Genomic DNA, 27,807 nt, shown 5'->3' with positions numbered 1-27,807 from the left:
TATTGTTTGCTGTATTGACAACAATGTTGCGCTGCCATTATAACGTTAACAGAAAAGACAACTCTTTTCTTCATTTTCAAGTATTTCTTTTGACCTTTAATCAGTCAATCTTTCCATTTTTATTTGTCACATGAAATCGTGAGGTACAATTCCAGTGAAATGTTATCCCATCACAGAATGTGGCCGTCAGATTGGCACACAGAAAACGAGTCACCTGGTTGAATGGCACCGGCACTCCAGGATCCAGCCAAGTCTCGGCGAAAGGATGCCACCGCTCCTGACATCCTGCTGGAAACCGGCCAAGGAACGCAGGCCACCCAGCTCACCGTCCTATGCCTACACACTGGCCAACAGGATGCCCAGCAGAGAAGTGGCAGTCGGTGTTCAGTTCCTCCATTCTTGCCTCAGTGTCACCTCTGATGTTATGAAGATGAAGATGAACGCAGATTGTTCTCGTTCGTCCACGTAGTTCGGATCGTAGCCATAAATCGTAGCTGATAGCCATCTTCACTTTTTCCTCAGTGTTTACTCAGATTTTTACATTTGAAAACTTTGACCGGCCATGTTAGCAGAGTCAGCAGGAGACTGGTGAGTTGATTTCCCTATCCTGATGAGTGACTCTTAGTCATGACATGGCCACAGAAATGGTTTTGCTAGCTTGAGCTCATCTTCCTCGGTGCTAGCTAGCCCAGGCTAGCAGAGTCGGCAGGACACTGGCAAGTTGATATATACAATCCTGATGAGGGACTCATAGCCACATGCCATCATCATCCAACGTCAACCACATAAAGCACAACTAATATTTGTAAAATAGACTATTAATGAATACATTTTGCAGAGCTGATGGAGAGGCGACTGGAGAGGTCTGCACCTACTAGAATGGCTCCTTCATTAATTAAGACCCAAATTACAATTTTGACCTGAATACAGGTGTATTCACAACATCCCCAATGCCTTAGATTAACAGGGTTGATAAAGGCTAAATGATTATTCTCACTGTTTCAGTTGCATTAGAAAATTGCATTTTGTAAATGTTATTGATGCACACGCTACAACCATCCATAGAGCTGTTCTGTAGGACCTAGAACATATCCACAATGGCAAACCTTATCAGTGAAGTAATGCTTTTTTGAACTGAATGCGTACCAACAACAACACATCTTCTTTTTGTTTGTTGGTGCTTGGTGTGCCTTTATTTCTATTTCTAGCAACGCCGACTGTTTTGTCTCCAGCGAGTTACTGGTTCACAACACTCAAACACCCAAATGCTTGTCAAAACAAAAAAAATATGAAACCCATAAATGAACAATTCTGTGATATATTTGGCATGTTTGGACTGGTTGAGTAGGGATTCAGTGCGGATGTGATTCTCTGGTGTGGGGATGAAAGCACTGAGGGTTTAGAGGTGTTGAAGACAACAAGGAGAGCGAGCGGTAACGGAGAGTAGCGTATGAGTGCCGCTGTGAGGAAAAGCAAGAGGAAAAAGAGATAGCAAAGTTGATTAAAGTGAGTTTAAAGTGAACAATAAAACAACAAGCTAGAGCTTCTCAAGACACGGTGGCTTTATCTATCGTCAATACTGCTGGTAAAGTGAATGGCGTTACCCCAAAAAAACATCGGCTTAAACCTTACAACGTGTTGCAGCCTGAGTGCAGCCCGTCTAGCAGCTGAGCAGACAGAGAGCAGAGAGGGCGACTCGACAGTCCGCTAACTTGTTGCTCTCTCTAGCAATATAAGCCGCTCTGTTTTAGGCTACGAAACGTGCATGCAGGCTGAAATTCAACCGTGCCGTTTTATTGGGATAAAGCTAACAACAGAAGGAAACTCCGTTAGCTGCTAGGCTAATGTGCGATGGTAAACACTGCAGCTGTAACGTTAATGTGTCTACCTCAGCTGAGAACGGAGAAATGAGAAATTGCCATTCCTACGGTAGGAAAGGCAAAGACATTTCTCCGATACAAGACATTACACAGGTAGGCTACTCTCGCATATAGGCCTAATAGTCAACACGAATGGAATGTTATTATGTGTCATGGAACATTGCGCTCCCCAACTCGCGAAAGGTCGGATTTGCTCCATCTTTTGATATTAAGTTTTGTTTAGAAAACTTTTAATCCATGTAAGACACAATGTCATCAGACACAATCCATGTCATTAGAATCTGATGAATCCTTGTCATTAGACACAACGTGCACACGTGCAGGCCAATGTTTTTTTGCGGTGATGACGGTGACGTGCTCAGACCCGCGGTAGGCGTCACATGACCACGGTATTGCGGTAATGCGGTAACCGTCCCAGCCCTAAGTCTGGCAATGCGAACCTACTATAAATGTAGCTGCATTAAAGCATTAAAATATCTGAACATAGTAGGTGTTTTGCCCTGACAGGGACTGTGATTAAGAATATCCACCTCGCCCTTGGGGACCTCCGAGACCTCTGGGAGATCTCTCTGTCAACAGTACATCTCGTCACTGTGGAGATAGGTGTGTGTGTGTGTGTGTGTGTGTGTGTGTGTGTGTGTGTGTGTGTGTGTGTGTGTGTGTATGTGTGTGTGTGTGTGTGTGTGTGTGTGTGTGTGTGGAAGGAAGAGCGTGTGTGTGTGTGTGTGTGTGTGTGTGTGTGTGTAGGAGGAAGAGAGTGTGTGTGTGTGTGTGTGTGTGTGTGTGTGTGTAGTAGGAAGAGCATGAGGGTGTGTGTGTGTTTAGTAGGAAGAGAGCATGAGTGTGTGTGTGTGTGTGTGTGTGTGTGTGTGTGTGTGTGTGTGTGGTAGGGAGAGAGCATGTGTGTGTGTGTGTGTGTGTGTGTGTGTGTGTGTGTGGTAGGAAGAGCATGAGTGTGTATGTGTGTGTGTTTGTGTAGTAGAAAGAGAGCATGTGTGTGTGTGTGTGTGTGTGTGTGTGTGTGTGTGTGTGTGTGTGTGTAGTAGGAAGAGAGCATGTGTGTGTGTGTGTGTGTGTGTCTCCCCCCCACAACCCTCTCACTTCACACTTCTCCAGCTCACCCCATGAAATGCTTCAGCAAACACAGGTCAGTGCATCACTCTGCACTTTCTGCATCCTGACTCTAGATGGCAACCTTCTAATGCACAATACCCATCTCAGCCTAGGGCCTATAACTCAAACCTGACTCATATATAATGCTACAATAAGAGTTCTGAATCAGTATCAAATGGCAAGTTACTTTACTACAATAGAACCAAAGAGATTGCCTTTTTTTGTGCTAAAAGCATCAGGATACTGAGCAGATGAAGTCAAGTCTGCATTAGTTAACTTCCAAACAAGCAATATGCACACTGCACCCACCAGGGGGCACCAGTTCAACACACCTGCTGCACATAGTGTCTTGTTTGTTTTATGCTCTCACTCTTTTTGGCTAAACTAATTATCACAATGTTAAAAGGCATTAAAGCACTGGCAAAACACAAGGCCAGACAAGATGAGATTTAATTCTCTCACAGTGATTAATTTCTCCAATTGGGAGCTTAACTTGGCAGATGAGGGAAGCAATTAACTGTGAATTACTTAAGTGCTTCAGAGCTAAGAGCTTGTATCAGATGGTGAAGGCAAAACAATACATAGCCAAAAAATGTTTTGTCACTCGCATTTTTAGATGAAGTGGAAAAACAAGTGTAACATGGTAATTTATCTTGGAGCAAGTTAAGATTGAGGTGAATGGCATTTGTATACAAGAATCACAACATAATATACAGTACATTAGACTTTAACAGATGCCGGCCTGGATGCATAGCACGATTACTGTGCCAACTAAAGTCACTTTGCCCTACTGCCTGTAAATGTCGATTCATTTATGTGTAATTAAACTGAGTGTGTGTTCCCTGTAGTCCACTTCTACTCTAAGCTACACACAGACCTTGTGACATCACCTGTCTGAACTGTGACAGTAGTGAGAAAGAAGCCCATTTCCACCTGTCATTCAAACAAAGCCAGGGGCGACTGGGAAGCTGCTCGCTGATTGAAAATGTGAATCCTCTCTGTTGGTATTTCTGTGAAAAATGCTTGTGAAAGAGTGGAGAACAGTGGGTGTCTCTCTGAGTAAAAGAGATAGATCTGTGGAATATTATTGTTGTATTTTATGCACAACCTTTTAATTTGAGTTCTGTGAAAAAAATTTACTGAAATGAACTGAACAAGCGGGAGAGTGAGAGGAAAAAAGTATGTAACGTATGTGTTACATATCTGCTCTGTAAATCAATTTTCCTGTGTTCTCCTTTGAGAAAAAAAACAAATTAACAAAGAAACCAAATTTGATTCCTCTTATAAAGCGGTGATTCAGTCATAGCGACGGCGCAGGAAACTGCCGCGACCTAACGCGACACACACACAGAACGTCGAAGGTGTGTTGTTTTTGATTCTCGGTATGTGGCTGTTGCCGCAGCCGGAAGACAAATTTTGTTTCAAAAGAAGCTGGAGGCAGCAAAAAAAAAAAAAAAAAGAAAAAAAAACACAGCTGGCTAAACTATTTAAAAATGGCGGGTTTGTTCAGGACACCCCCGTCTGTCGCTAGCATTGATGACGCCGCGATTAGTGACGATTCTCTCTGACCAATCAGTAGTCTTCAGGTTTTCACGACACCTTTTGGTATCGCCTCAGCTCGCTTGGAACCTCCACAGAGGCAATACTAAAAAAAAGTACCTGTTAGCTAGTACCAGGTACTTTTTTCCATAATGGAAAAAGCAAAAAAGGCGAGTAGAGTCGAGGCGAGTCGAGCAGGTATCATGTAATGCCCTGAGAAAAAAAAAAACTTCACGGGTACAGTTGTTAATGCCTACATTTAAATTGTAGATTTGCTCAAATAAATGAATTATTCTTTTATTTGTGTTTATCTGAGTCACACCAAATTACTATCAAGAGTTTTCCAGGATTTATACTCTACTTAAGACATCTACTTCTTTGTTGTAGCGTTATTCTTTCTTTCTTTCTTTCTTTCTTTCTTTCTTTTCAGCGTAAACTGAGTGACGTGATTAAGGGTATAATGCTCTCAGTCAATCATGGAGAAAAAAGTACACATGGTACCGTTAAGTGTAGATGACAGACACACACAGTTGTAAACTATGACACACAGTTTTTCAGTAAAACAAGTGATTTTAGGTATGTGATAACAAAGTTGTCTGTTCTTAGAATGATGGTGCCAAAAGCCTCTGTCTTATTTGGCCTCCTCTCCCTCTTCTCTGTTTGATCCAAATCCCCTGGAGGAGTCTCGATAAGTGACAGTTCAATACCTCCCTCCATATGCACTCAAACAAACATACACACACACACACACACACACACACATCTACCCCCTGCTTCCTTTGCCCTGAGGAAGCAGGAAGACCTCTGCTGAGTCGGGTACACTCTTCCATCTGGAGAGAGGCAATGATTATTAGCCTGCGGGATGGAACCACACACACCACACACACACACACACACACACACACACACACACACACACACACACACTCTCTCTCACAAAATGTGTTGCTTTCTCCACTTTTTTGCTACTCACCATCACTCACTATCTGAGTTGTGCAACCAATCATAGTGATGCTAATATGCCCATGCCCTATTGCAGTTGAATGCTTCCTAAAACGTCTGTAACAAGCCTTTAACCTTATAAACTCACATTTGTTACTCCTGTCCCACAAGTTGTCGGAGAGTATCTGTCTTCACATACTTGACATCAGGTCCACATTTTTCAGCTCTGACATTTAGGCCTCTAGCATTAAAGGGAAATGTTATCGGCAGGTGCAAACAACTGTTGATAAACGGCAACAGGTAACAGACTGAGAAGATGGCACTAATTAAAAATAATGACCTGCAGGGGGTGGCCATGTGCCCATCCTTTATCACAGCATAACACAAAGTTATTTCAGTTGAGTAAAGTTCAGTTTATTATTTAGATCCTTTAGCCTCTGAACACCACATAATTCACCTGCCAAATCCAATTTACCTGAGCATACAGTCTAATCTGAGGGGATAAAAAAAAAAAAAGTTTCAATATCTTCTTAAACATAATTAATAAAATGTCTCCTAGACCTTCACATGGGCATATTCATTTTGTTAGGCCAAGTAAAGTTCAGTTAATTACAATATGATTTAAATTTGCCAAAGACAATGTGTTCTATAATACAGGAGGACTGTAACGTTGCATCGTGAATCGGTTAGAAAATCGATTTTATTGTGTAAGATTACAACCGGTTGAGATTTTAAAAACTGAATCACGAGGCAACAGCCTGACGCAAGTTAACTTACAGCAGGTAACGTTAGCCTACTATTAGCTAGTAGCTGGCTTAAACACGGTTAAAATGCTGAGTGACTGTATTTCACTGGAAAGGATTCCAACACCAGGGAGTACAACAGTCTGCAGCTAAAGACACAGAGGAGACTAAAAACAACAGTGACGGGAGTGTTGCGTTTTGGTCCGGCTCCTATCCAATTTGATCCTTGCCATCTAGTGTTTAACAGCAAACGATTGATGAAAAACTGGTTGTTGTTGTAAGTTATTGCTATTACATTTTAAATAAAGCATCTTTAAAATTCAAATCTTTATTTATTTTTTGTCATTTAAGATTAAAAAATACTATTTTAGTTGAACTTTTGATAAAAGCACATCTGTTTTTTTTGCTGTTTATAGATATAAAGGAATATATGTCAGTAATTTTATTCTGTTAAAAAAAACTTGAATCGTGAATCGTATCGACTCGTGAGATGAGTGACTCGTTACATCCCTACTGTTTACATCCAATGTGGCTTTATAGTAAAATACAGCGTTATCGGGAAATTGTGTCACTGTTGCAGTGAAAACATTCCTCTGTGACATTTCACCACTCTCCAGCTAGTAACCCTTTTAGCTCATACAGTTACACCTGCATGTTCCTACTGCCTTTCTTTGAATTATCAATCAATCAATCAATTTTATTTGTCACAAGATCGCACAAGGTACAATTCCAGTTAAATATTATCCCATTGGCTCCTTAAACTGGTGCTTGATTCATCATGAAGCAGAAGGTGGCCATGAGATTAGCACACATTGTTATTTTCGTAACAATCAAGTACCAAAAACTGAGTGATGTGGTCCTCCTCTCCTACTTCAATGCCTAATGAATCTATCTCTCTCTCTCCCCCTGACCCTGTCTTTCACTGGTTGAAGCCTGAAAATATTGTAAACAAATTAATAACATAACTAATTCCACTGGTCGGACTGTTCAGCTCTGTTTCAGACTGATACCGCTTGTTCAGGCTGGTCCTTATCCTCAACATGTGCCTTTTTCAGTCGCGGAAAATACTTTTCAATACTCATCTGGATTTAAGCAGCAAACATTCAGTGTAAGTGTAAATGACATAACATTATTTATAATAAGTTTTTTTGATTCACAGCTGCTACATTTAGTGTTTTGACCTGCATTTTACCGTAAACTTGTGACTAGTTAACGTTCTAAAGCAGGCACAATCGCTTGTTTGCTAAGGGTCGGGTCGGGACTCAACATTGTGTTCACTAAACATAACCATTGCCGCGCTGCCTGGAAGGCGACGTTGGGGGCTAAAAACACCAAACACCGCACAGTGGGAGGAGCTGTGTGTGTGTGCGTGTGTGTGTGTGTGTGTGTGTGTGTGTGTGTGTGTGTGTGTGTGTGTGTGTGTGTGTGTGTGTGTGTGTGTGTGTGTGTGTGAGCGAGACACAAGTGTGACAGAGAGACGGAGGAGAGCAGTTAAAGGAAATGCAGCTGAACGTGTTTTAAAAAGCGTTTAAAAAATAATAATAACGAAACGCAATGTGCGGCGGCCGGTGTTGATAGTGCGGTGCACCGCCACACATTAATCTATGTGTGGGAAACACTGAGTAGATATGAGGGATATGTTAAGTTGTGTTGTTATGGAAAATGAGACTGAGACAAGCCTAGCGAGGTAGACTGAAAGTTTGGACTGAAATAAGGGGGAGTTTGACAGTCTTCCCTCCAGTTAAACCTTTAAGTTTAGCACATATTACTTCATGCTGTGAGGTAGTCTGACAAAGGAACAGCAAGAGCCAATCCTCTTTTCTCTGCAGTAGAAATTATTTATGTGGCATTTCATTTGGCATTCCCCATAATAGGAAGTGTTAAAACCACAAGTATCTCATGACTACATAATTGCAGTAGAACAAGGACAAGCACCATTAGATTTATGGTTGAAGTTTATGGTTGACCTTTTACTCACCATAACCACATGAAAGGCATCCCTTAAATTAGAGCTCTATGACTTATAAAGATACTTGTTCCTGCAAACAAGATTGAACATATGGACTTTTGAACTACTAGGGCTGATGTCTCCTGCCGCAGACAGGGGTAAGCACCGAACTCTGATAAATGACGTTCAGAGAGCTTTCACAGCGGTGTGGCCGCGGCATTTCAATGGTTCGTTAATAATTATGGCCTCTGAGCCTGAAATGAAGCGCTGATGCTGTCATGCACGCGGAGCGCGATTTCACGAGGGGGAGGGGCTGGATGCCAATGGTCTTTGTGTGCTGTAAAAACATACATTGTTGATTGGGAAAAAATGTAATTCGGATGTTATCTACCTGGGTGGGTCTCAATCTACCTAGGCGGTGCGCCCAAGTAGAACCTATGTATGGGAAACACTGTCGCGCTGCTAGCATTTGTAGCATGGTCTAAATAGGTGACTTCAATTGCAAAGCATTACAAAACGTACACTAGCCTCAGGAAACAAACGCTGTGGTGGACACACAATGCTACCAGGGAGAGTGCACTCAGTATACTGTGGTTGATTTAGTTCTACAGATAGTAGAGATAACGTGTAGATACATTTTTTTCCCCATCAACCAATCGAGTGGTTGTAAAATACGTAGAATTTGGTTGATTACGGGACTAGTAACTACAGCCGTATGTAGTATGTCTTGTCATACAACCTGACAGTCATCAGATAAAGTAACAGATGACTACATTCATGAAATGCTCAGTATGAACACTAATAAGTAAACTATGAGGAAAAAGGTGACACCATCCACCCAGAAGCCCTGCTCTGTATTTGAAAGCAACACAACAATTTAAAATGAGTGAAGGTCCAAATAGAGTTCAGAAGAGAGAGAGGCAATTACAGTCACTGTGTACAGTCTGTGACTGTACGTGCATGTAAATTGCATGGAAGCATTTACATTTGTGTGTATGCATCTGTGTGTGTGTGTGTGTGTGTGTGTGTGTGTGTTTGTTTTCAGCAGTAACTGAAAAGCAGCTTCAGACTTGCCCAAACTGAGGATGGCAAAAACAGCACACAGCACAGCGTGGTAGTTATGGGAACTCTGTCCATGTAATTGGCAATGAATAATACTGAATAATATACTACTAATAGGACTACTGGTGGTCCTTGGAGAAGGAATTATTTTGCAGTAATATGCCACCTAGCCTGTGAACTGTACGCACAGATTTAAATAAATCATCTATTAACACATCACTTGGGTGGGTGGGGGCGGATTTAGGCATAGAAATAGCATGGGAGTAGAACGGACATTATCATTCAAATCAAAATAGCAGGATGGTCAAAACGACCGCCATTTATATGTGTACTTTTGCCAGTGCAAAGAACTGTGACTGTCACTGCAGTGACCGTTGTAGCGGGCCAACTTCTGTATAAACTTGCGGACTCAGTGAGGTGAGGTTTTGCAGCAAACGAGCAGTGTACGAAGTAGTAGTACGAGCAGTACGAAACATGGAGAGGCACCTTTGACGCATTGTGTCCGTTGCTTTGGTGCTAGAAAGGATTTTAAACTAGCAAGTGTGACCTATTTTAAGGACCCACCGACATGTGGGACTCTGATGTATTACAAATGTAAAACCTTAGTATATAGAACAGAGTATCTCCGTGTTGCATTCACTCTCTCTACCATGAATGGTTTACCCAAAGCATCAAGACAACAAGAGTCCCATTGTTACATTTAAAAAAAAACCTAACCCTGACTGTCAAGACATGCAGAATCAATCAATGATTAATAAAAAATAAACAATTTGATCCAGGTCTAAAATGTCTGGTGTTAAGCTTCAAGTTTCTCAAGAAGTAGTAGTTGGGGAAGCGTTTTTAGTGTTTCCATCTTCCGTCCAATGGAGTAGAGAAGTGTGACAACCAACCATGGCAAGAGAACATCCCCGCAGTACCTCCGAGACACATTTCCATGGACACACCAGTCTCATACTGACTAAGAGAGCAGAATTAGAGAGAAACAGAGAGAAGGCATGGAAGAGAGAGAAATATAGGGACTCACCATTTCAGGTAAACAATGTGATATACTCATTTAAAGCATATCAATGTTGGACTCCAGCAACAGCCCAACTAAATTGCTCATTCACATAATGTGACTGCATTAAAGCAACTCAAGCGATTCAAGCCTTCGCATTCAGTTTTCCATCTGAGGCTCTTAGCAGAAATGAGGCTGAGAAAGAGATTGTGCTTTCTTGTATTACACATTAACAGTCTACCTGGGCAATTTAGATCATACAGTATCTATCTCTGATTTATGTCTATGATGTTAGAATCAAAAAGCACAACATCAAGTTTTCTTAACTTGATTAATATTGGTAGCAAAAACAAAAAAAAAGAGATGCCACAAGACTCTTGAGCATTTAGATTTGTCCAAACCAGTGATATGACATTAGTTTTAGTTTTCTTAAACATTTTTGGGACAGTCTTTCACCATCTACAGTACTAGACCTTTAACTAAAGGTGACAGATGAGTCAGGTTGCTGGGCTTAGCAGGAAGTGTCAACTTCTTTACAATGGAAGATAATTCAATGTCTACATATGATGTGCCTCAGGGAAAAATAAGAAAGCTGCTGCACTCCAGAGGTTATATGGCCAATGGTGGAGTCATTGTTGCCAGTGGAGATGAAATTCTTGCCAGGAAGAAAGAAAACCATTGGAAAGCTTTGTCAAAAATGTCAACCAACTGCTACCCTCCGCTTATTAGAATACCACTGTCAAGTGTGTCACTAGAGGTGATGCAGAAGACAAAAGTCAGTGCATTTGCATATAATACTGAAGTCAACATTTGATCATTAGTTAGTAATTGGTAGTGTTTTAAAAATCTTCACTTTTGGCTACAGCCCAGTCTAGACACATCAATGTGATTTCATGTCCTGCGGGGTCGGGAGAGGTTCCATCGGCAGTCTTCATTTGCAACTTGATTAATCCACTATCATAGTAGTTTAGACAATTTAAATGTCTTATAAAATACAGAAAAAACATTCTGCGGCAGAAGATGGAAGTGAAACTTCTGGTTAATTCAGATAAATTTAACACTGGAGACGGGAAATTCGAGATCCCAAATTATCATATGCGTCCGAGCTTATCAATTCCTTTTACCGATGCCAGCGTGTTCATCCTGACAGTTACGCATTGCAAAACAAAAAGCCAAACTAATGTGTCTACGCTGCTACGCTGAAGGAGTCATGGCGGAGAGGAAGAAACAGTCTAAAGCGACTTCATTTCACGACAAACGATGAAAACAGTGCTGCTTCTGGGATGTGAGAAATTACGACAGTAGCACCCGTGCGATACAGCTTTGTGCTGCGTGTGTGCTAGACAGAGACACTTGTTTGTGTGTGAGGTGAAACAATAGCAGATCGCTATTCTACTTGGTAGATGCGATCTATCGTGCGACATGAGACGGCACTTGGATGTGGGCCACAGATGTGTTTAGAAAAATGCAGCGCAGTGACAATACAGACATTTTATGCAAGAGACGTATATATGACGCGGAACAATGCGCATTCAACCCGCGCTGGACTCGGTTATATGAGTCATCGTCACTTTGTCCCTATTTGTAGGCTTCAGTCTGCAGTGTAGTTCATACACTTCACTGATAAACCATGGAATTGTACAGTAACATTCTATCATGACCAAAGAAAGTCTCTCTAAATACTGTAGCACACATGTTGCCTATATCCCAGTAAGAAAGGGGAACAACTTTTGTTTAAAACTTTCAACAAACTTATCAATTGACGGTTTTTATAATACCTGAAAACCTGTGTAGGCTTTTTTTTCCCCACACAGAAAATGTATCAGGAATGGATAAAGAATCGGACAGATAAGCGGAATCGATGATGGCATCGGTATCAATCAAATCTTATCAATTCCCAGCCCTATTTCGTACAAAAGGTAATGTGGTGGTGCCTTCCTCTCTTTAGAATGACTCTGTCTCTCCCTCTCTCATTCTCGCTCTCACTCTCTCTTTCGGTCGACAGGAGATCAGTGCAGTGCCCATCTGGTAATACCTGAAGGCCCTAAGTCCTTGTCAGTCCAGTGCTCAATGGAGAAAAAGAGCAAACACACACACGCACACAGAAATCTATAAATGCCAGATTAGCTTTAGTGCTTGCCGATCTAATCTTCTGAGTCAACAGAGCAATGCAGACATGGCTCAGTGCCAGAAGCCGTTATAATGAACAGTCACTCATTTCACCCTGCAATACTGCAGAGAAGACTGCCGTCTTAAAACCTAAAGCCTTGTTCTTCAACAATAACTGAGGCTTTAGACTTTTGATTCATTAATTCAATCCAGGATCAAGTTGAAAAACTTTTAGTGAAACTCTCAAAGCCTTAAAAGGTTTTTTTCAGAGGCTTAAGTGAAGAATATATTATAATTTCTACATTTAGAAAAATGCCCACTTCACTAAACTAATTCTGAACATGCATTATTATCTTAAGACAAGCACAAGCCATGAGGCTCCTGCGATTTTGATGAGAAAATGTCCCTCGCGTTTTGATCAGTCTAGTTCAGACTAGTTGTATCTAAAACCTTCTGGCTACTAAGTGTTTGACGTAGCCTGTGTTTAGGAGTGTTTCCAGGTTGTCCTAAAAATCAGGCCTGAGTGCTCAGCTGAGTGGATGGAACCAGTGAGGTGAAATAGTGGATGGTAGAAGTAATGGGTCAACCGCCTCCATTTCGTCCCTGCGTCTCTGAAATGAGCCCCCACTGAGAAGGCACATGAACACACAGATGTACAGCTACAAAAACTGATGCGCGCGTGCACAAGCACACACTGAACGCCTGCTTGCAATAGTGTGTATGAAACAAAATACCAATCATCCCTGACATAAATTCTGCATTAGCCGTTGAGAACCTCCATGTTGCTGTAGCAACGTAGACATAGTGTAATTACCGAAATGTGGGTCGGTGTAATAAAGCTAGACCCACAGCCCATTGGCTCCGGGGCCCCTGGTAATGGCTTTTATGGCAATCATTATTGACACAATACTACACCAGGAAATACGAGGATACGCTTCGGCTTAAAGCCCAGAGCTCATGGCGTCAGACAGAGAAGCTTCAAAGCCACAGTTCAAAGATGGGGTGCAACACGGGTTTCAGATCAACGGATCTCTATTCAAAGATATCTAAATTTACATGAAAAGAAATATCTACATTTACATACAAAAAAGACAGAGCTCCCTTCTACAGGGTTTCCTAATTCTAGGTTTGGCAACAGGTTTGAGGAGGGCCAGGTGGAAACAGAGTGGATGACACCGGGCTGCTTTCTAATCATGACATATTGATGATTTCAGCACACTAAAAAAACCAGGGCTTCCCACAGCATGCTACGGTGGGGGCAAGCCGCTTCATCTGAAATAAAAAGCGCCTAGAACGCTAATGTCAGAACTAGTCCAGGGAGAAACGGGTAAAAAAATACTAGAGCTCAGGAGCTCAGGTTTAAAAAAAAGCCAAGTGTGGCCTGTAGAGATCTCATAGTCAAGCAAATGGCACCAAAATCTGTGAAAAAAAAGCAACAGCTTGTTTTGAAAGGAGTGAGAGAAATAAAAAAAACAACTGAGACTTATCATTCCTTTCTGCATACAAAACAGCTGTAATCTAATGTGAACCATCTAATAAAAGCTATTCTGGCTGAGGCATGACTGAGCATCTCTTTAACGTTTCTTTCTTTCTCTCTCTCTCTCTCTCTCTCTCTCTCTCTCTCTCTCTCTCTCCCCTCCTCTTCTGTCTGAGTGAGGAAAAATTAGCAAAAGGAATTCAGAGCTAGGCCGCTTAGAGGAGGGTTTAAAAAAGCTTTGATCAGGACCCATGCCACTAATCTGACATATCCATAAGGGGAGCAACTCAAATCATGTTCTTTTGTAAGAGGCTATGTATTGCTTTAGCAAGTCGCTATGCCATGTTTAAAAATATGTGTTTACCCCTTGCTACCCTGGTGATAATGAACACAAGTGTCGCTAATTAATTTTTTACTTTTTTATTAGTTTTATAGAACATCTTAGATAGACATAGCGCCAACCCAAAAATCCCTTCCGGGTATACAATAATATGTGAAATCGACAAACCTGTTTATTTCTGTACCAAGGTCCGACCTGTCTGACGTTTCTGCTGTGCTTATTTTTTGTACTGTGTTGCATTTGCTAGTGTATTGATAAACCAAATCAAGCGCTACGACCAGCAAAACCTACCGCCGGTCGGACTGACTGCTAGTTTGGGTGGTGTCATTTTCTTTGGTCAGTGGCCCAACAGGTAAATTAGCTCTCCAAGCTAACGTTAGTGAAAGTGTTGACATATAAAAGCATCAAACATGCATTGTAGATGAATAAGATGAGAGAATATCCAGTTGCTCCTCGTCCCTGTTTGATCGGCGCTGTTAAATTGTATGTACGGGACGCAGGAGTTTTCTACCCGGAAGTTATCGTAAACAAACATTGTGATTGGGTCTATAGAGCAGAGATCTTCAACAGGGGGTCCGGGACACCTAGGGGGTCCTCAGAATCACTGCAGGGGGACCTCCAAATTATTGTCAATTTTTGAAAGGTTTTCCAAAAATGTCATAACATAGGTAAGGTAGTCCCTAAGATAGCCATCCACACATATAGTTCATCCTAAGGATTCACTGTGCCGCATGTATGTGTAACATTAAAGATGATTTATAAAATCATGCTAACAATTAATATTTTAATAGCTTAGTATTCTATGCAAAAAAAAATTATAAAGGCTTTAGGCTGCCCTACACGTTATTGTAGGCCCAGTTTAATATGCAACTTCATTTTATACAATATAGGTAGTAGGGGGTCCCTGCTCCATCTCTCTTTCAGTTAAGGGGTCCTTGGCTTAAAAAACGTTGAAGACCCCTGCTATAGAGAGCCTCTGACTGGGGTGATGATTGCACCTGAAGGGGGCGTTTACTTTCCATGCAGGAGGGCTGGGTTTAACCTCCCTGCCTCAGATGTGGTCAGGTGGCCTCTGCTTGAGGATTTGTGTGTGTACAGTTTGTTTGTGTGTGTGTGTGTGTGTGTGTGTGTGTGTGTGTGTGTCATACAAACAGCTGTGGAGTAGATTAGAAACCCACACTAGTTTTTAATCCTGGTTGCACCCCAGGCAGAGCGGATTTCACTGTTTCTGTCACTTTGGCACAAAATGTGCGCCAACAAGTTCAATGCACTGGCCAGGAAGGCAAGGGGCACAGTGTGGACAAAGTTTACCTAAGGATAATAGAACACTTCAATCAGAGGGATATAATGAAAGAGAGCTTCTCAATTTAATTCATTAGCCCCTCACAGTGTTCTCTCACAGTTCACTTCAACAAATGATGCAAAAAACAAGCCTTAGAGAGAGAAAGGATTATAGAGCTGAGGAGGATGAATGGATCCGCAAATTGGTAAAATGAAACAGAGAGAGAGAGAGAGAAGAGGGGCTAAATAAAAGCCAAATTAAATCTATACTTTTAATGGTCATATATTTTCTGACACCCATGCACGTTCTTGTCTGGACTGCATTTTCAAGACTATAAGAAAAACAAGGAGCTTGTGGTAGTGTAGGATGTGGTATTTTATCAACAAAAGTCTGTCAGCTCCTTTTATCTACTTTTAGTAATTTAACCAGACTAAGGCACACAGTACAGGCAAACTTACTAATAGTTCAGTGGAATTGGCAGGCTGTAGCTTCAGAGAGTAAACATGAGAGAGTCCATGTACACACACACACACACACCCACACGCACATACCCACCCACCCACCTCAGGTCAACTGTGGTCATTACCTCAGCTACAAAAATCGTGTGACCTTATCAAACCCTGTCCTCCTTGCTTTCCTTTTCCCTCCCTTTTACTTTTCATGGCCAGAAGTTCATTTTGCCCTTTCTATTTCCCCCTGGAAAAGCTCACCATCCACATCATCTCTCTGAATGGTATCCAGGAAGATCTTCTTAGTTTGGCTTCAACAAAAAAAAGGGTCACGCCACACCCCACTGTGTTTGTGTGTGAGAGAGAGATAGGGATTAAGAGATAGATATAATGTACCACTTTCATTTCAACACCCTCAGACTGAAACCTCTTGCTCTTAAAGCTCAATCTGTATCACATACACACACAAACACATACAAATAAGTCCTTTCATCCTCCCAAGACATGCTTCGTCGCCTCAGCACATTCTCCCACTATCTTACACCTCCCACGGATTTAACTGCTTAAGCAAACTCTACGTGAACGGCTGTTTCCAAGCTACTGTTGCTACAGATGTCAGTCAACCCCCTCAACACACACTCACACACACACCATCACTGCCATCAAATAACCAGCTTATTTCTACTACCGGTCTGCCACTGAAACGTGTGTTAAGCAGATTAAAATGTTGAGGATTTAGCTGTGTTGGCATGCCAGCAGCCCGGCCTCATCTTTGTTATGACTCAGCCCCACCGAAAGTCTCAGGAGTGGCATGGCAGAGAGACCAATTACAACTATTAATACTATTACTCTCAAACAAAAGAAAAAAAACATTGGCATTCTGTCTTTGTCTTTTGTTTTGCTGCTTGCACTCCCTGGTTTATTTGGTGCTATGGTTGCAAGGCACTGTGGGGATAGATGTGTTCACATTTCCACACATCTGTCTCTGTCAATCTACCACCCACTATCCTTTCTCCAGGTGCCTCTCTCATCCATCTGCTTCCATTCCCTTTGCTACAGTACTTACTCTTTAATTAGTATGAGGTGTATTACGATGGGCTAATGGTTTACAATACGCGATGAGTCTTATCCACCCACGCTGTTGACTGCGTGCTACTATCAAGGATGCCTTTAAGAAAATGATGTGTAGGAGTAAGTATTTAAACATATAACTTAATTCAAAACATAATTGTTATGGTGCAAATTATAACTGACAAATACAGGGGATAATGTAAAGGATGTCCCGATTAAGTTTGCTTGGCCTTGATCTGGATCTGAGTCCCCTAATGTTGGGTACGATAGTATATACAGTATAGGAGCAGAAGATATGCAATGAAGATGTTTAAATATGAACTGTGTCTGACACATTGAAATAACAAGTGTAGTCTTCTGACATTGGCGCACCTTATTTTTCATTCATTTCTACTTCCTGGTTCAAAACTATTACGCTGATCATCTTAAATTATTGATATGATATGAATGAAAATTGAACTAGGAGGTATTGACGTGGCGCGATCCGCTAGAGGGAAGACGCATCAGTCTGTTGGAACTTCCGAAACACTCAGTTGACTCCTAATTGAACAGCAGCGTTACAGAGTGGAAGTCCCTCCATCACAAATAATCTTTGGCTGAGTGCAGACACACAAACCGGACAGCCAACAGCCAAGTTTATCTTTGGCCTGTTATTCATCAAGTTATTCAAGGAATTAACGTCAATTAGCGACAGCTGACATGTTGTTTCCGTCTTTGTTTGTCATTTTGACAAAAATTGAAATCGGCTTTATTTTAGCCGACAATTATCCTTTAAAATATGCCCAGATGGGCCAAGATTCAAATCCTTTGGATCGGCTCGGGACATCTCTAGATGACGTCTAATCATCATGAGGCAAGATCACGAGAAGTCAAGTCATTTTACTGAGTTACAGCTGTGCTTCGGTATGCAGCAATCTGTAGGTACATTTTTATTTAGCCTAGATGGAGAAAATGTTTGTGGAGACTTTATGAAACTTTGCAGCTACATATTTTCTATGTAAGGATGGAGAATAATGTACCATTCTCTCTAAATAAGAAGGCATACATTTATACTATTTGTGCATGCATCATTATGGGATAGGGCATGGACACATATCTCCTCACAGGAAGGGAGAAATCAATACTTAGTAAGTACAAACTGACTCATACGCCTCAGTGAACCATCATTTGTCCCTAGATAAGTAGACTCCCTGACGCCCATGATTTCTGTGCAATGAAGTTTTGCAGTTTTGAAGTTTTTCTGAGACAATAACATTGTTAGTAAGATTCAAGCAAAAGCCATTACCAGACCATCTGTACAGTCCATCTTTCTTCACACTTGGTTTTACACTACCTTGCGTGCTAACCTCTAGAGTTGGGTCAATGACCAGTTTCACCAGTCTGCTTCTACGAGGCTAAATCAGTTTGATTGTATGCAAACCAGTTAAACCGGCAATTTTCACTATGACGCCTTCTGGCAAATTAAAAAGTAGTCTACATTAGGGCTGCTCAATTATGGAAAAAAATCAAAATCACAATTATTTTGGTCAGTATTTACAATCACAATTATTTAGCATTACTTATAGACTTTTGGAAAGATGCTGCATTTATTGAACTTAAAACACAGTGAAACAGTAAAAACACCTTGAACTGTGAAATTTCCCTTAATACTTTATACCCTTAATACCGTTTGAACTTTTTTTCTCTTCATTCAGAACACAAGACAAAATAAGAGTTTACTTGCAAAACGTAATGTGCAAAATAACTGTTTTTCTCAATTACAGTGTTTTGGTGATCGTTAGGAGCGGAAATCAAAATCACGATCAAAATTCGATCAATTGCCCAGCCCTAGCCTACCCGACCCCGGATAAGCGGATGAAGATGGATGGATGGATAGCCTACATCAGCAACCTGCGTTGACGGCGTCACTTGCACTAAATCCAACTAGTGTCAGTCATCAATCAATATTGTCGCTGTTTTCTGAATCAAATAGCTCATCAGTAGCTTAGCTCTTTTATTAATTAGGTACTGTTGTAGCCTCACACAAGCTACATTTCGCTCAACGGACGAGGCAAGGTGTAAACACTGTAGTGGAAAAAAACTGTGGCTAGAAGTGCATTACCGCCACCATGTGGACTGGAGTTGCTACACTCTCGTTATGGGCTCTCTCATCAGTCTCACTCAGGAACGGCTCAAGTACGACATCCAGTGGTAAAATTCAGTATACCAGTCCAGTGTTTGGCTAAATATCAAACCAGTTTGAATTTTTTTACACAGGCCCAAGCCTACTAGCCACATCACCCACGTATATCCATAAACTAGCTAACTAACACAATTTCTTGTTCATGTTAGAAACAAGATTGTGCTTAATGGTCTCTTAATTGCGAGTCTTTCACAGTTGAGTTACATTTCTTGTTTAAGCATGATAAACTTGATTCTGATTTTGAAAATATGTCGCTGCCATGAAGAAATAGCTGTAATCCGAGGCTTTGTGGTGAGAGAGATAGTTTCCAGGCACCCAACAGGGCTCTGAATCTATATTCGTTTTTTCAGAACCAACGTGTTGAAAAGTCATCATTTGGTTGATTGTGCTATGAAGCAGCAAAAGAACAAATGCCAAAGTTCCTACCATAACTCACAGGAAACACATTTAAATGGGTGAGCCACTGATCTTTCTTCAAAAGCATCCTTTTTAAAAACATAAATCACTGAACCACGCACCGTTTCCATAGTAACTGTCAGAACTCTTTGCTTCTTTCCGACCTCCGCCTCGTGAAGTAATATCACACTTGGGTTCATTGTAATGACAATCCAATACAATCATTCACACATTTTCAGTTGCGTTTCCCCTGGGTTAAGGAGATCCAAAAAGAACAAAATTAGTTTTAAATAAAAGAAAATAATGCAATTAAAATCAATAGTACTTAGTGCCCCTATTACATAAGTTTGCACATTTGCATTGTGCATGAAGAGAGATCAGAGGTCAGATGGAGAGCTTGTGATATTTGTAGACTAATTATATTATATAATAATCTGGGTAGATATTGTGTAAGAGCAATGTATAATGGCATCGGAGCAGTAACAAAGTGTCCAATAACGTTGTTCTTTTTTAGATTGGATTGACACTGTCACACTGTTTTCACATTGTCATTTGATACATTATCATAAAAATACCGATTAAGGCCGCTTCAACAAACACGTAACACACATGCATACATAGGCCTAACTGATGCAAATATGACATTTTAATTGTTAAAAGGAGTATTCCGGTCGATTTCAACACGTAGCTCTGTTGTTTTGAAATGTGGAGTGCTGTCAGTAGCAAGAAAAACTAAAACAATCGGTGCTGCCTACACCGTGTTATCCCTCTGCTAGCATTAGCACCCAACAGGCTTAAACAGGGCAAGTTTTAAATGTGTTTTTAGCCTCTAAACATGCTTGAAATGTTATTACAAGTGCCTACCCATGTGCAGTGATTCCTTACGAGGGAACACAGCAAATTTGACTGGAATATTGGATTACATGAGTTAGTGACATAGTGTGGACTTGACAGGAAAACAGGAAATAAACAGAGGTATGTGCACTGGCTGGATTAACATAACTTTTATGCCTTTCTGTCACATCTACTGCAGTCAGATTCGCTGTGTTCCCTCGGAAGGAATCACTGCACATGGGTAGGCACTTGTAATGACATTTCAAGCATGTTTAGAGGCTTAAAACGCGTTTAAAACTTGCCCTGTTTAAGCCTGTTGGGTGCTAATGCTAGCAGAGGGATAACACGGTGTAGGCAGCACCGATTGTTTTAGTTTGTTTTGCTACTGCCAGCACTCCAAATTTCAAAACAACACAGCTACGTGGATTTATTCTCCTTTAAGTGCGCAAATTTAAGTGGTTAGATGGATGCATTCATTCAATTCAGAAGCAAGATTGTTTCGTCCCCCAGTACAACATAATTAGATACAGCACAATGGTTTAGATGAAACCATAACAAATAAGCAACAAAGGACTATTTTGATATTTTATTGCGGCTATGTTCTCTTGTGATACTGGAGCACAGCCACAGCCTCCCTTTACTCAAGCCTGTTCTTCTCTACGACATAATCATCAGCATACTGTTTTAAATGTGATTGATGGTAGATGTGTGCAGGTTGCTCTGTTTCAGTTTAAAGGACTATGCAGTTTGGTGTAATTTTTAATTGGTTATTAATTTTTCTTAACACATGGAGACAACACATGGTCACAAACACATACTGTAGTGAGCACCACTGGACCTAATCAGAGCGTCTAAAGCCCACTGAGGAAAGGAAACAAATGGACTTTTTTTCTTTTTTGCAGTCATGATATGAAGCCAGGGTTGACCACAGTCGGCAAAATGTCTGTGTTCAAACTATTGTGGTCCCAGAATGAGACTCATTGCAGCCGACAGCATCAGGGTGACGGTGTGAGCTGCAAGGCTTGAACACCACCATCCTCCACCATCTCAAATTGCCAGATTCTCCAAGGGAGAGTCCACATGGCATACTGGTTCACACATTAGAATACATACACAGCCAAGCACACAAAACCCACACAAACACACGCGTAATTTAAACCTGAAAAAAACATTTTCATCTTTCTGTAAAAAGGGACATGGGATATCTCCCTAGCTATACTGAACAGAAGGCCTCCGTGATCCACAGATGGCTTAATAAACTGCAGGGCATTAGTGTGATAATAAAGACGGAAGCATGACACAAACTGACACTCTGAAGCAAGACACACTTGATCTCTACAGACTCTCACATGCAAAGAAAAGAACGTCCACCAGGTGGAAAATACTGTGCAGTGTGTGTAAAGATGAACTATTAGGGCTGGATGATATGGCTTACTATATCATATGTTTAGGCTGTGCTGCGATACAACTATATATATATATATATCTTGGTCTGTTGAATTGAAGTGAACTCAGGACAATGATTGACATGTAAGTGATGTAACTGGTGGAAATTTCGCTTTTAGCCATGCTTGTTTGCAGTTTGTAATGGTACGACGTCAACAGATCAGAATAATGCCATTATCACGATATGATTTGTTTATAAAATTAAAAATAATACCGTGGTATTACAATACGATTTGGCACACCCCTATGAACTGAAACTGTAAACCAAGTTTGGTGTGAAACTCATCAAAACCTGTCAACAACTTTGCCTGCTACATCTCCACACCTCCTCTAGTGCTGCTGCAGGTAACTAAATGCAAATAGATTTTTTCGGAGAAGAATAGATTCACACCCCTACAAAGTAACACACAGACTTTCACTGTGAATTTAAAGAATCTTAAGTGTTGATTTATCTTAAAGGTCTTCTCCCTCACTCTCCCTATCCTATCTGTCTTTCACAAATTCATCACTATCACCGAGTATTGGATTCTCAAAGTGCCTGTGGACTATTTCTCTAACTCACTTTCTCTTTCAATTTCTATCCTTCACTCTCTGTCGCATTCATTCAGTCAGTCACACACAGGATCGCTCACTCACTCTGTAACACTAACACACACCTGGCCATTACAACTGACTAATGATTTAATCAGAGGTGTTGTGGTAGTAACACTCTGCAGTCCAAGCAACACAAATACCACACACACACACACACACACACACACACTTTTACATATAGTCCCTATTCACATTGGTGACAAACCTGTCTGACAGCCCACAATTTCACAGTATTGCTTAAAAAACACTGCCTCTGATATTTTTGTATAGCAGAATATAGTATGTGTGCAATACAAAATAGCACTGGTTACTGGAGCACGACTGGAAATGCATCTCATATTTTCCAACCAGGCAGATCCGTCTCCCACATATCTCTCAGCTCAGATATCACTGCCAAATATCACCATCCAACAGATCAAGTCCACGAGCACCAGCTAGAAGTGACCTTTAGATAGTCTGACCTTGATTCACAAACATCAGTGAAGTTCTACTTTTCAAAAATAGAGTGGATGGGACCCCAGATCCATCAGATTGTCCCACTAGCCTGACAGATGCTGCCAAAAGACATACAGTGTTTTCCCTAGGTTTGTGGAAGACTTAAGTGCACATATTTGGCGGGGGGGTTTAGGGGTCCTCCCTCAAGAAAATTTTACATTTTTCAATAAAATGAAATGCAATTTCACATCATTTTGGACCAACTACAACTTTAGATCTGAGAATTAGATCTGAGAAAAGTAATTTAGTTAGTTTTGATGCTCACGTTGATGTTACATTCATTCTTGAGTGTGGTGCCTTAACCTTATAATGGTAGGGAAAACCCTAACATAGTATACATCCATTTTAAGGCTCTACAAGCACCCCAGAACCTTGAAGCAGGTGCAGGAGACAAGAAAAAGGTTGGGAATGGTGTGAAACAAAAGAGGGGTGACAGATATCTAATAAGAAAGAGTTGTGTATATGTGCAACTACTTTCGAAAATACCAAGTGGTTCCTATTTCACAATTCTCTCAATATGTCCCACTGTTTTTTTTTAAAGCAAATTTTTTAAATGTATTTACTAACAGTTGTACTGTGTCTTCAGGTATATCATTCACAAGTTTGACAAGTGGAATGTTCCTCTTCCCGTCTTTCAAGTTGTCCTCAAACTTCTACTACACTGTAATACTACTACTACAGTAGGCTACAAATGTGACTTTGGACCATACACAATATCTTAACTGGAGACAAATGCAGTCATTGAAAGCCTCCCAGCTGTCAGTTGTTATGTTGGTATACAATTAATGTTACTTAATTCATGTTTATTTGACTATAATAATCCTGAAGAATCTCCCATTTCTTGATATTGGCAGCCTTGTTGAGCCATCATTGCTCATTGCCCACTTTTACTTAGACAATTGCATGTTTTATAAATTATGCCGCAGAATTTTAGCTGATCCCTAAGCATCTATAATCAACTCAAAAACGGTTCATTATGCATGGGATCATAAAGCCACACAACAGACAGTTGCCTTTCAAAAGATGAAATAGAGCTGCAAAGATTAATTGATTGTCAACTATTAAATAAATCTATCTAAAACTATTTTCATAATGATCAATCGTCTGAGTCATTATTTATGAAAGAAATTCTCTGATTGCAGCTCTAGTTCCTTCACGCCTCTGTGCCAGTAAACTGAATACTTTTGAGTGGTGGACAAAAAAAAAGACATTTGAGGAAGTCATATTGGGCTTTGGGAAAGACTGATCGACATTTTTCACCATTCTCCGACATTTTATAGACCAGACAACTAATCGAGAAAATAATCGACGGATTAATCGTAAAAATAATTGTTAGTTGCAGCCCTATTTGCAAATGGCACACATTTCTCCTCAGGGCTGTCTCATTTTTGGTTCATATACCAGGTAGTTATTTCGTAGGTTGACTCACTATTGCATGCTACAGTTATGCCCTCTTTTCTTCCATTAAATTCCCATTGGGTGCTGAGGGGTTGTGACAGACTAGCCCATTGGTCAATTTACTCATTATGTACAAGGAGCACAGACACCATAATCACCAGTAGTCTTTGGTGGATAATGTGTTGTAGTGCTTCTATAGGTGACTAGCATTGATGAGAGCATTATCTCAAAAGGTGAAAACAGTAGCAGCTTTGAATCTAAAATGGTAAATAATCCAATATGTTTATGTAGTAAAGTTTACTATAAATATGTCCATGAGTATTTGAAAAAGAAAAGAAAAAATGTAAATACAAAATTGTGTTCTGACTGCAGTACCTGGTTTCCAAGGTAACAGGGGGTTGGAAAACTGCACAGTAGCAAAAACAGCATTTAATTGGTGTAAATGCAAATTCTACATGCCTTTTATCATGCAACTGCTAGCAATAGGCACTGCAGAGTGAATAATCTGAGGATTTTGATGTTGAAATCCTTCTTAATGAACTGATAAATAAATCAACAAGGTGGTCTTCCAAAATTCCTGTACCGCCTTTACCTCCTAATCCCTCACTGCTGCTAAACTCCCTCCCATGCAAGGTGCTAGATATGTTAACAGCAGCCTTTCCTGTCCCATTTCCCTCCCAGCACCCAGGTCATTGATTTATCTTTGAGGGAACATGAAGAGAGGGCCTGTGTATCCTCAAAACATCTTACCGGTGGCTGCTGAGAGTTGAGCCCCCCCCTCTTGGTGGACCCCCCTCTGGAGCTGAGCCTCTTCCACGACTCTGAGAAGCGCCCCCTGGTGGTCGCACGCCCTGGCCCAGATGTCCCAGACGCAACAGATGAATCATCCCGGGTGGAGAACGGCCGTTCCCTGCACAACTCCCTCCGCTCAGACCACTTCTTCTTGGAAGCCATTGGTGTTAAATATTGGGTCGAAAAGATGTGTGAAGTGAGGCAGCCACGCTGAGTCGAGGAGGCTGTACTTTAAATCACACTAGTGCCACAAGTGGCATCTTCAATTCATTTTCAACTCTGCTGCCTAATGAAAAAGCCTGATCTGCTCAGTCTCTCTTCTTTCTTTAAGTCTTCTTTCTCACTTTGAAGGATCGTGCAAGAGAAATTCCCAACTCCTTCTTCCCTGTTTCTTTTACTTTTTCCCCGTTCTGATCTTTTGATCAAAAGGAGTGGGACAACAGATCTTCAACAGATGCTCGGCAGCACTCCTGTGCTCTTCTTTTGTTCCATGTAGCCTTCCTCTGAGAGGGATGAGAGTCAGAGAGGAGAGGTGGCGAAGCAGAAGGTGCTGTCTGCACCCTGTTGCATGTGCTGTTACTGTGGCTCAGCCGTTGATGCTGTTTTGCCTCCTCACAGGGAGAGAGAGAGAGAGAGAGAGAGAGAGAGAGAGAGAGAGAGAGAGAGAGAGAGAGAGAAAGAGAAACCGGGACAACAAGGCAAAGGAAAGAGAGAGGGAGGGAGGGATGGATAGATGGAGGGAGTGAGGAGGGGGTTGGAGGGTACGATATTCAGATCCGGGTGAAAGGGGCTTCAAAACAGAGACAAAACAATAACAAGGAGCTTACAGAGTGGCCAGAGAATGAACAGGAAAGAAGAGCAAATGACAGCGAGACAGGCGGAGACAGGAAAAAAGAGAAAGCTACCAGACGAGGAAAACAAAGAGACAAGAAAGAGTCTCTGGTGTGCAGCGTTCCTGTTGAGAATAATGCAGAGCTGCTTAAAGCTGACTGAGAGGCACAGAGACAGACAGTTCAGTAAGTCCCTCTCTTACTGTCAACACTGCACTTTGAATACCCGTTAAACCTCCCTCTCCTCTTCCTCTTGTTCCCTGAGCTTTCATTCACAATCTCACTCTCTCCCTCTATCCTGTGCGGGTACATGTTTCTTCTTCTTCTTTCTGTTCTTTCTCTTTGATGTACAGTACATGGTTCATAGTTCATGAGTTAAGGCACCTTCAATTTCCTGCTGCAATACCAGTCATCTTCTTCTTTCACTCTCATACTTCTCACTCAGTCTTCAGCTGAGCTAAAAGGGATGCCGTGCTGTGGATTTGCAGAGTTGACAAAAAGGTGAGAATTTGAGTGAGAATTTCTTCAGGTGCAGTTGTGAGGAAAACAATTCTTGTTACTCTATGAGTATCTTAATGCTTCTCACTCTATTTTGGCCAAAGAAGATGAGAAGATATTCTGGGACAAGAAAAACAAGATGAGAGAGACAGAGTGAGAGACAAACAAAGAGAGGGAGAGAGGGAGAGAAGGAGAGAGCGATAGAAGGATGAAGACAGAGTAAGGAGAGGTGACAGTGTCTGAACACTGGGGACATTGTCATTGTCGCTCCCAGCAACAACTTACGACCCACCTAGGAGTAGCTCCAGTGTGTGTGTGTGTGTGTGTGTGTGTGTGTGTGTGTGTGTGTGTGTGAGATATAGATAGAGAGGGCCAGAAATGGTGTAATCTTCCTTCTGCACACAACAAAAATCTTTTGACACCAGAGTTGAAACAATCAGTCGATTAGCTGATGTATACACACTTATGATTAATTATTGTGCACTACATATTGTTGGATTAAATCCGTTGGACAAACTAAGACATTTGAAGAAGTCATCTTGGGCTTTTGGAGAGTTATGTCCGTTTTTCTCTATTTTCTAACATTTTAGAGACAAACACTGAGTTAACTGAGCAAATATAATATTCAGCAGGTTAATCAAAAGTTAATACTGTAAATTGTTATCTGTAAGATGTGTATTCCAGACAGTGGTATATCCTATGTACGTTTACATTATAGTAATGTGGCGCATTCAAATACAAATGTATTTTAACAATATAGCTCAGCTTATCTGGCAATAAAGAGCAAAAACAGACGTATTATAACAATAAAAAAATTTAAATGTAAAAAGACAGCATCACTTTTTACCATTATTAAATTTACCTGACAAAAAAAATTATACTTTTAGCTTGTGTGCTCTACTGACTTTTTGGATAGCAAGCTAGCATGCACAGTGCAAATGACCTCGCTAATAACAGCTACGATTGTGTTTAATGAAGTTACAAATTTACATGTAATGCTAGATAGGTGTTTTGTTGGCCTGTAACACTTAATGTGGATGAAGGCTTGACTAATTTGTAGGAAATGTTGCGGCTCTCAGTGACAGGAGTCACTAATATCTTCATCTTAAAAAAACTAGCTACAAAACTAGCTACGTTACTATTTAGGCATAGCTAGCTAACATGCTAATTATTACCAATACCACAACTTCACCGCTAAACGACAACATTCTAATTAACTATGATGAACACATTGCTTAACATAACTAATGTGTGTAAGTAAGTTACTTTATTGTTGAATTTATCTTACCTGACAGTAAATGAGTGTGCGGAATGCCCAAATCAATAAAACTCAGTTCCACGTTTTCACTGCTACCTTGCACCCAGCACGCCCACACATACACACAAGCGC

At 41.0% G+C, this 27,807-nt stretch overlaps 1 protein-coding gene across 2 annotated transcripts in view; it reads right to left on the bottom strand.

The window, feature by feature from the left end:
- trpm3 (transient receptor potential cation channel, subfamily M, member 3) overlaps positions 1 to 25,251 on the bottom strand; it is a 156,539-nt gene extending 131,288 nt beyond the window's left edge. For both annotated transcript variants that reach the window (XM_078249837.1, XM_078249838.1), the window contains exon 1: positions 25,048 to 25,251. In XM_078249837.1, coding sequence (XP_078105963.1) covers positions 25,048 to 25,251 — 204 coding nt within the window. The remainder of the gene's footprint in view (positions 1 to 25,047) is intronic.
- Positions 25,252 to 27,807: the final 2,556 nt, after the last annotated feature.

This window comes from Sander vitreus, chromosome 5, assembly GCF_031162955.1.
Source record: "Sander vitreus isolate 19-12246 chromosome 5, sanVit1, whole genome shotgun sequence".
Taxonomy (NCBI): domain Eukaryota; kingdom Metazoa; phylum Chordata; class Actinopteri; order Perciformes; family Percidae; genus Sander; species Sander vitreus.
Note: the sequence above shows the minus strand (reverse complement) of the source record. Positions and strands in the feature narration are given on the sequence as shown.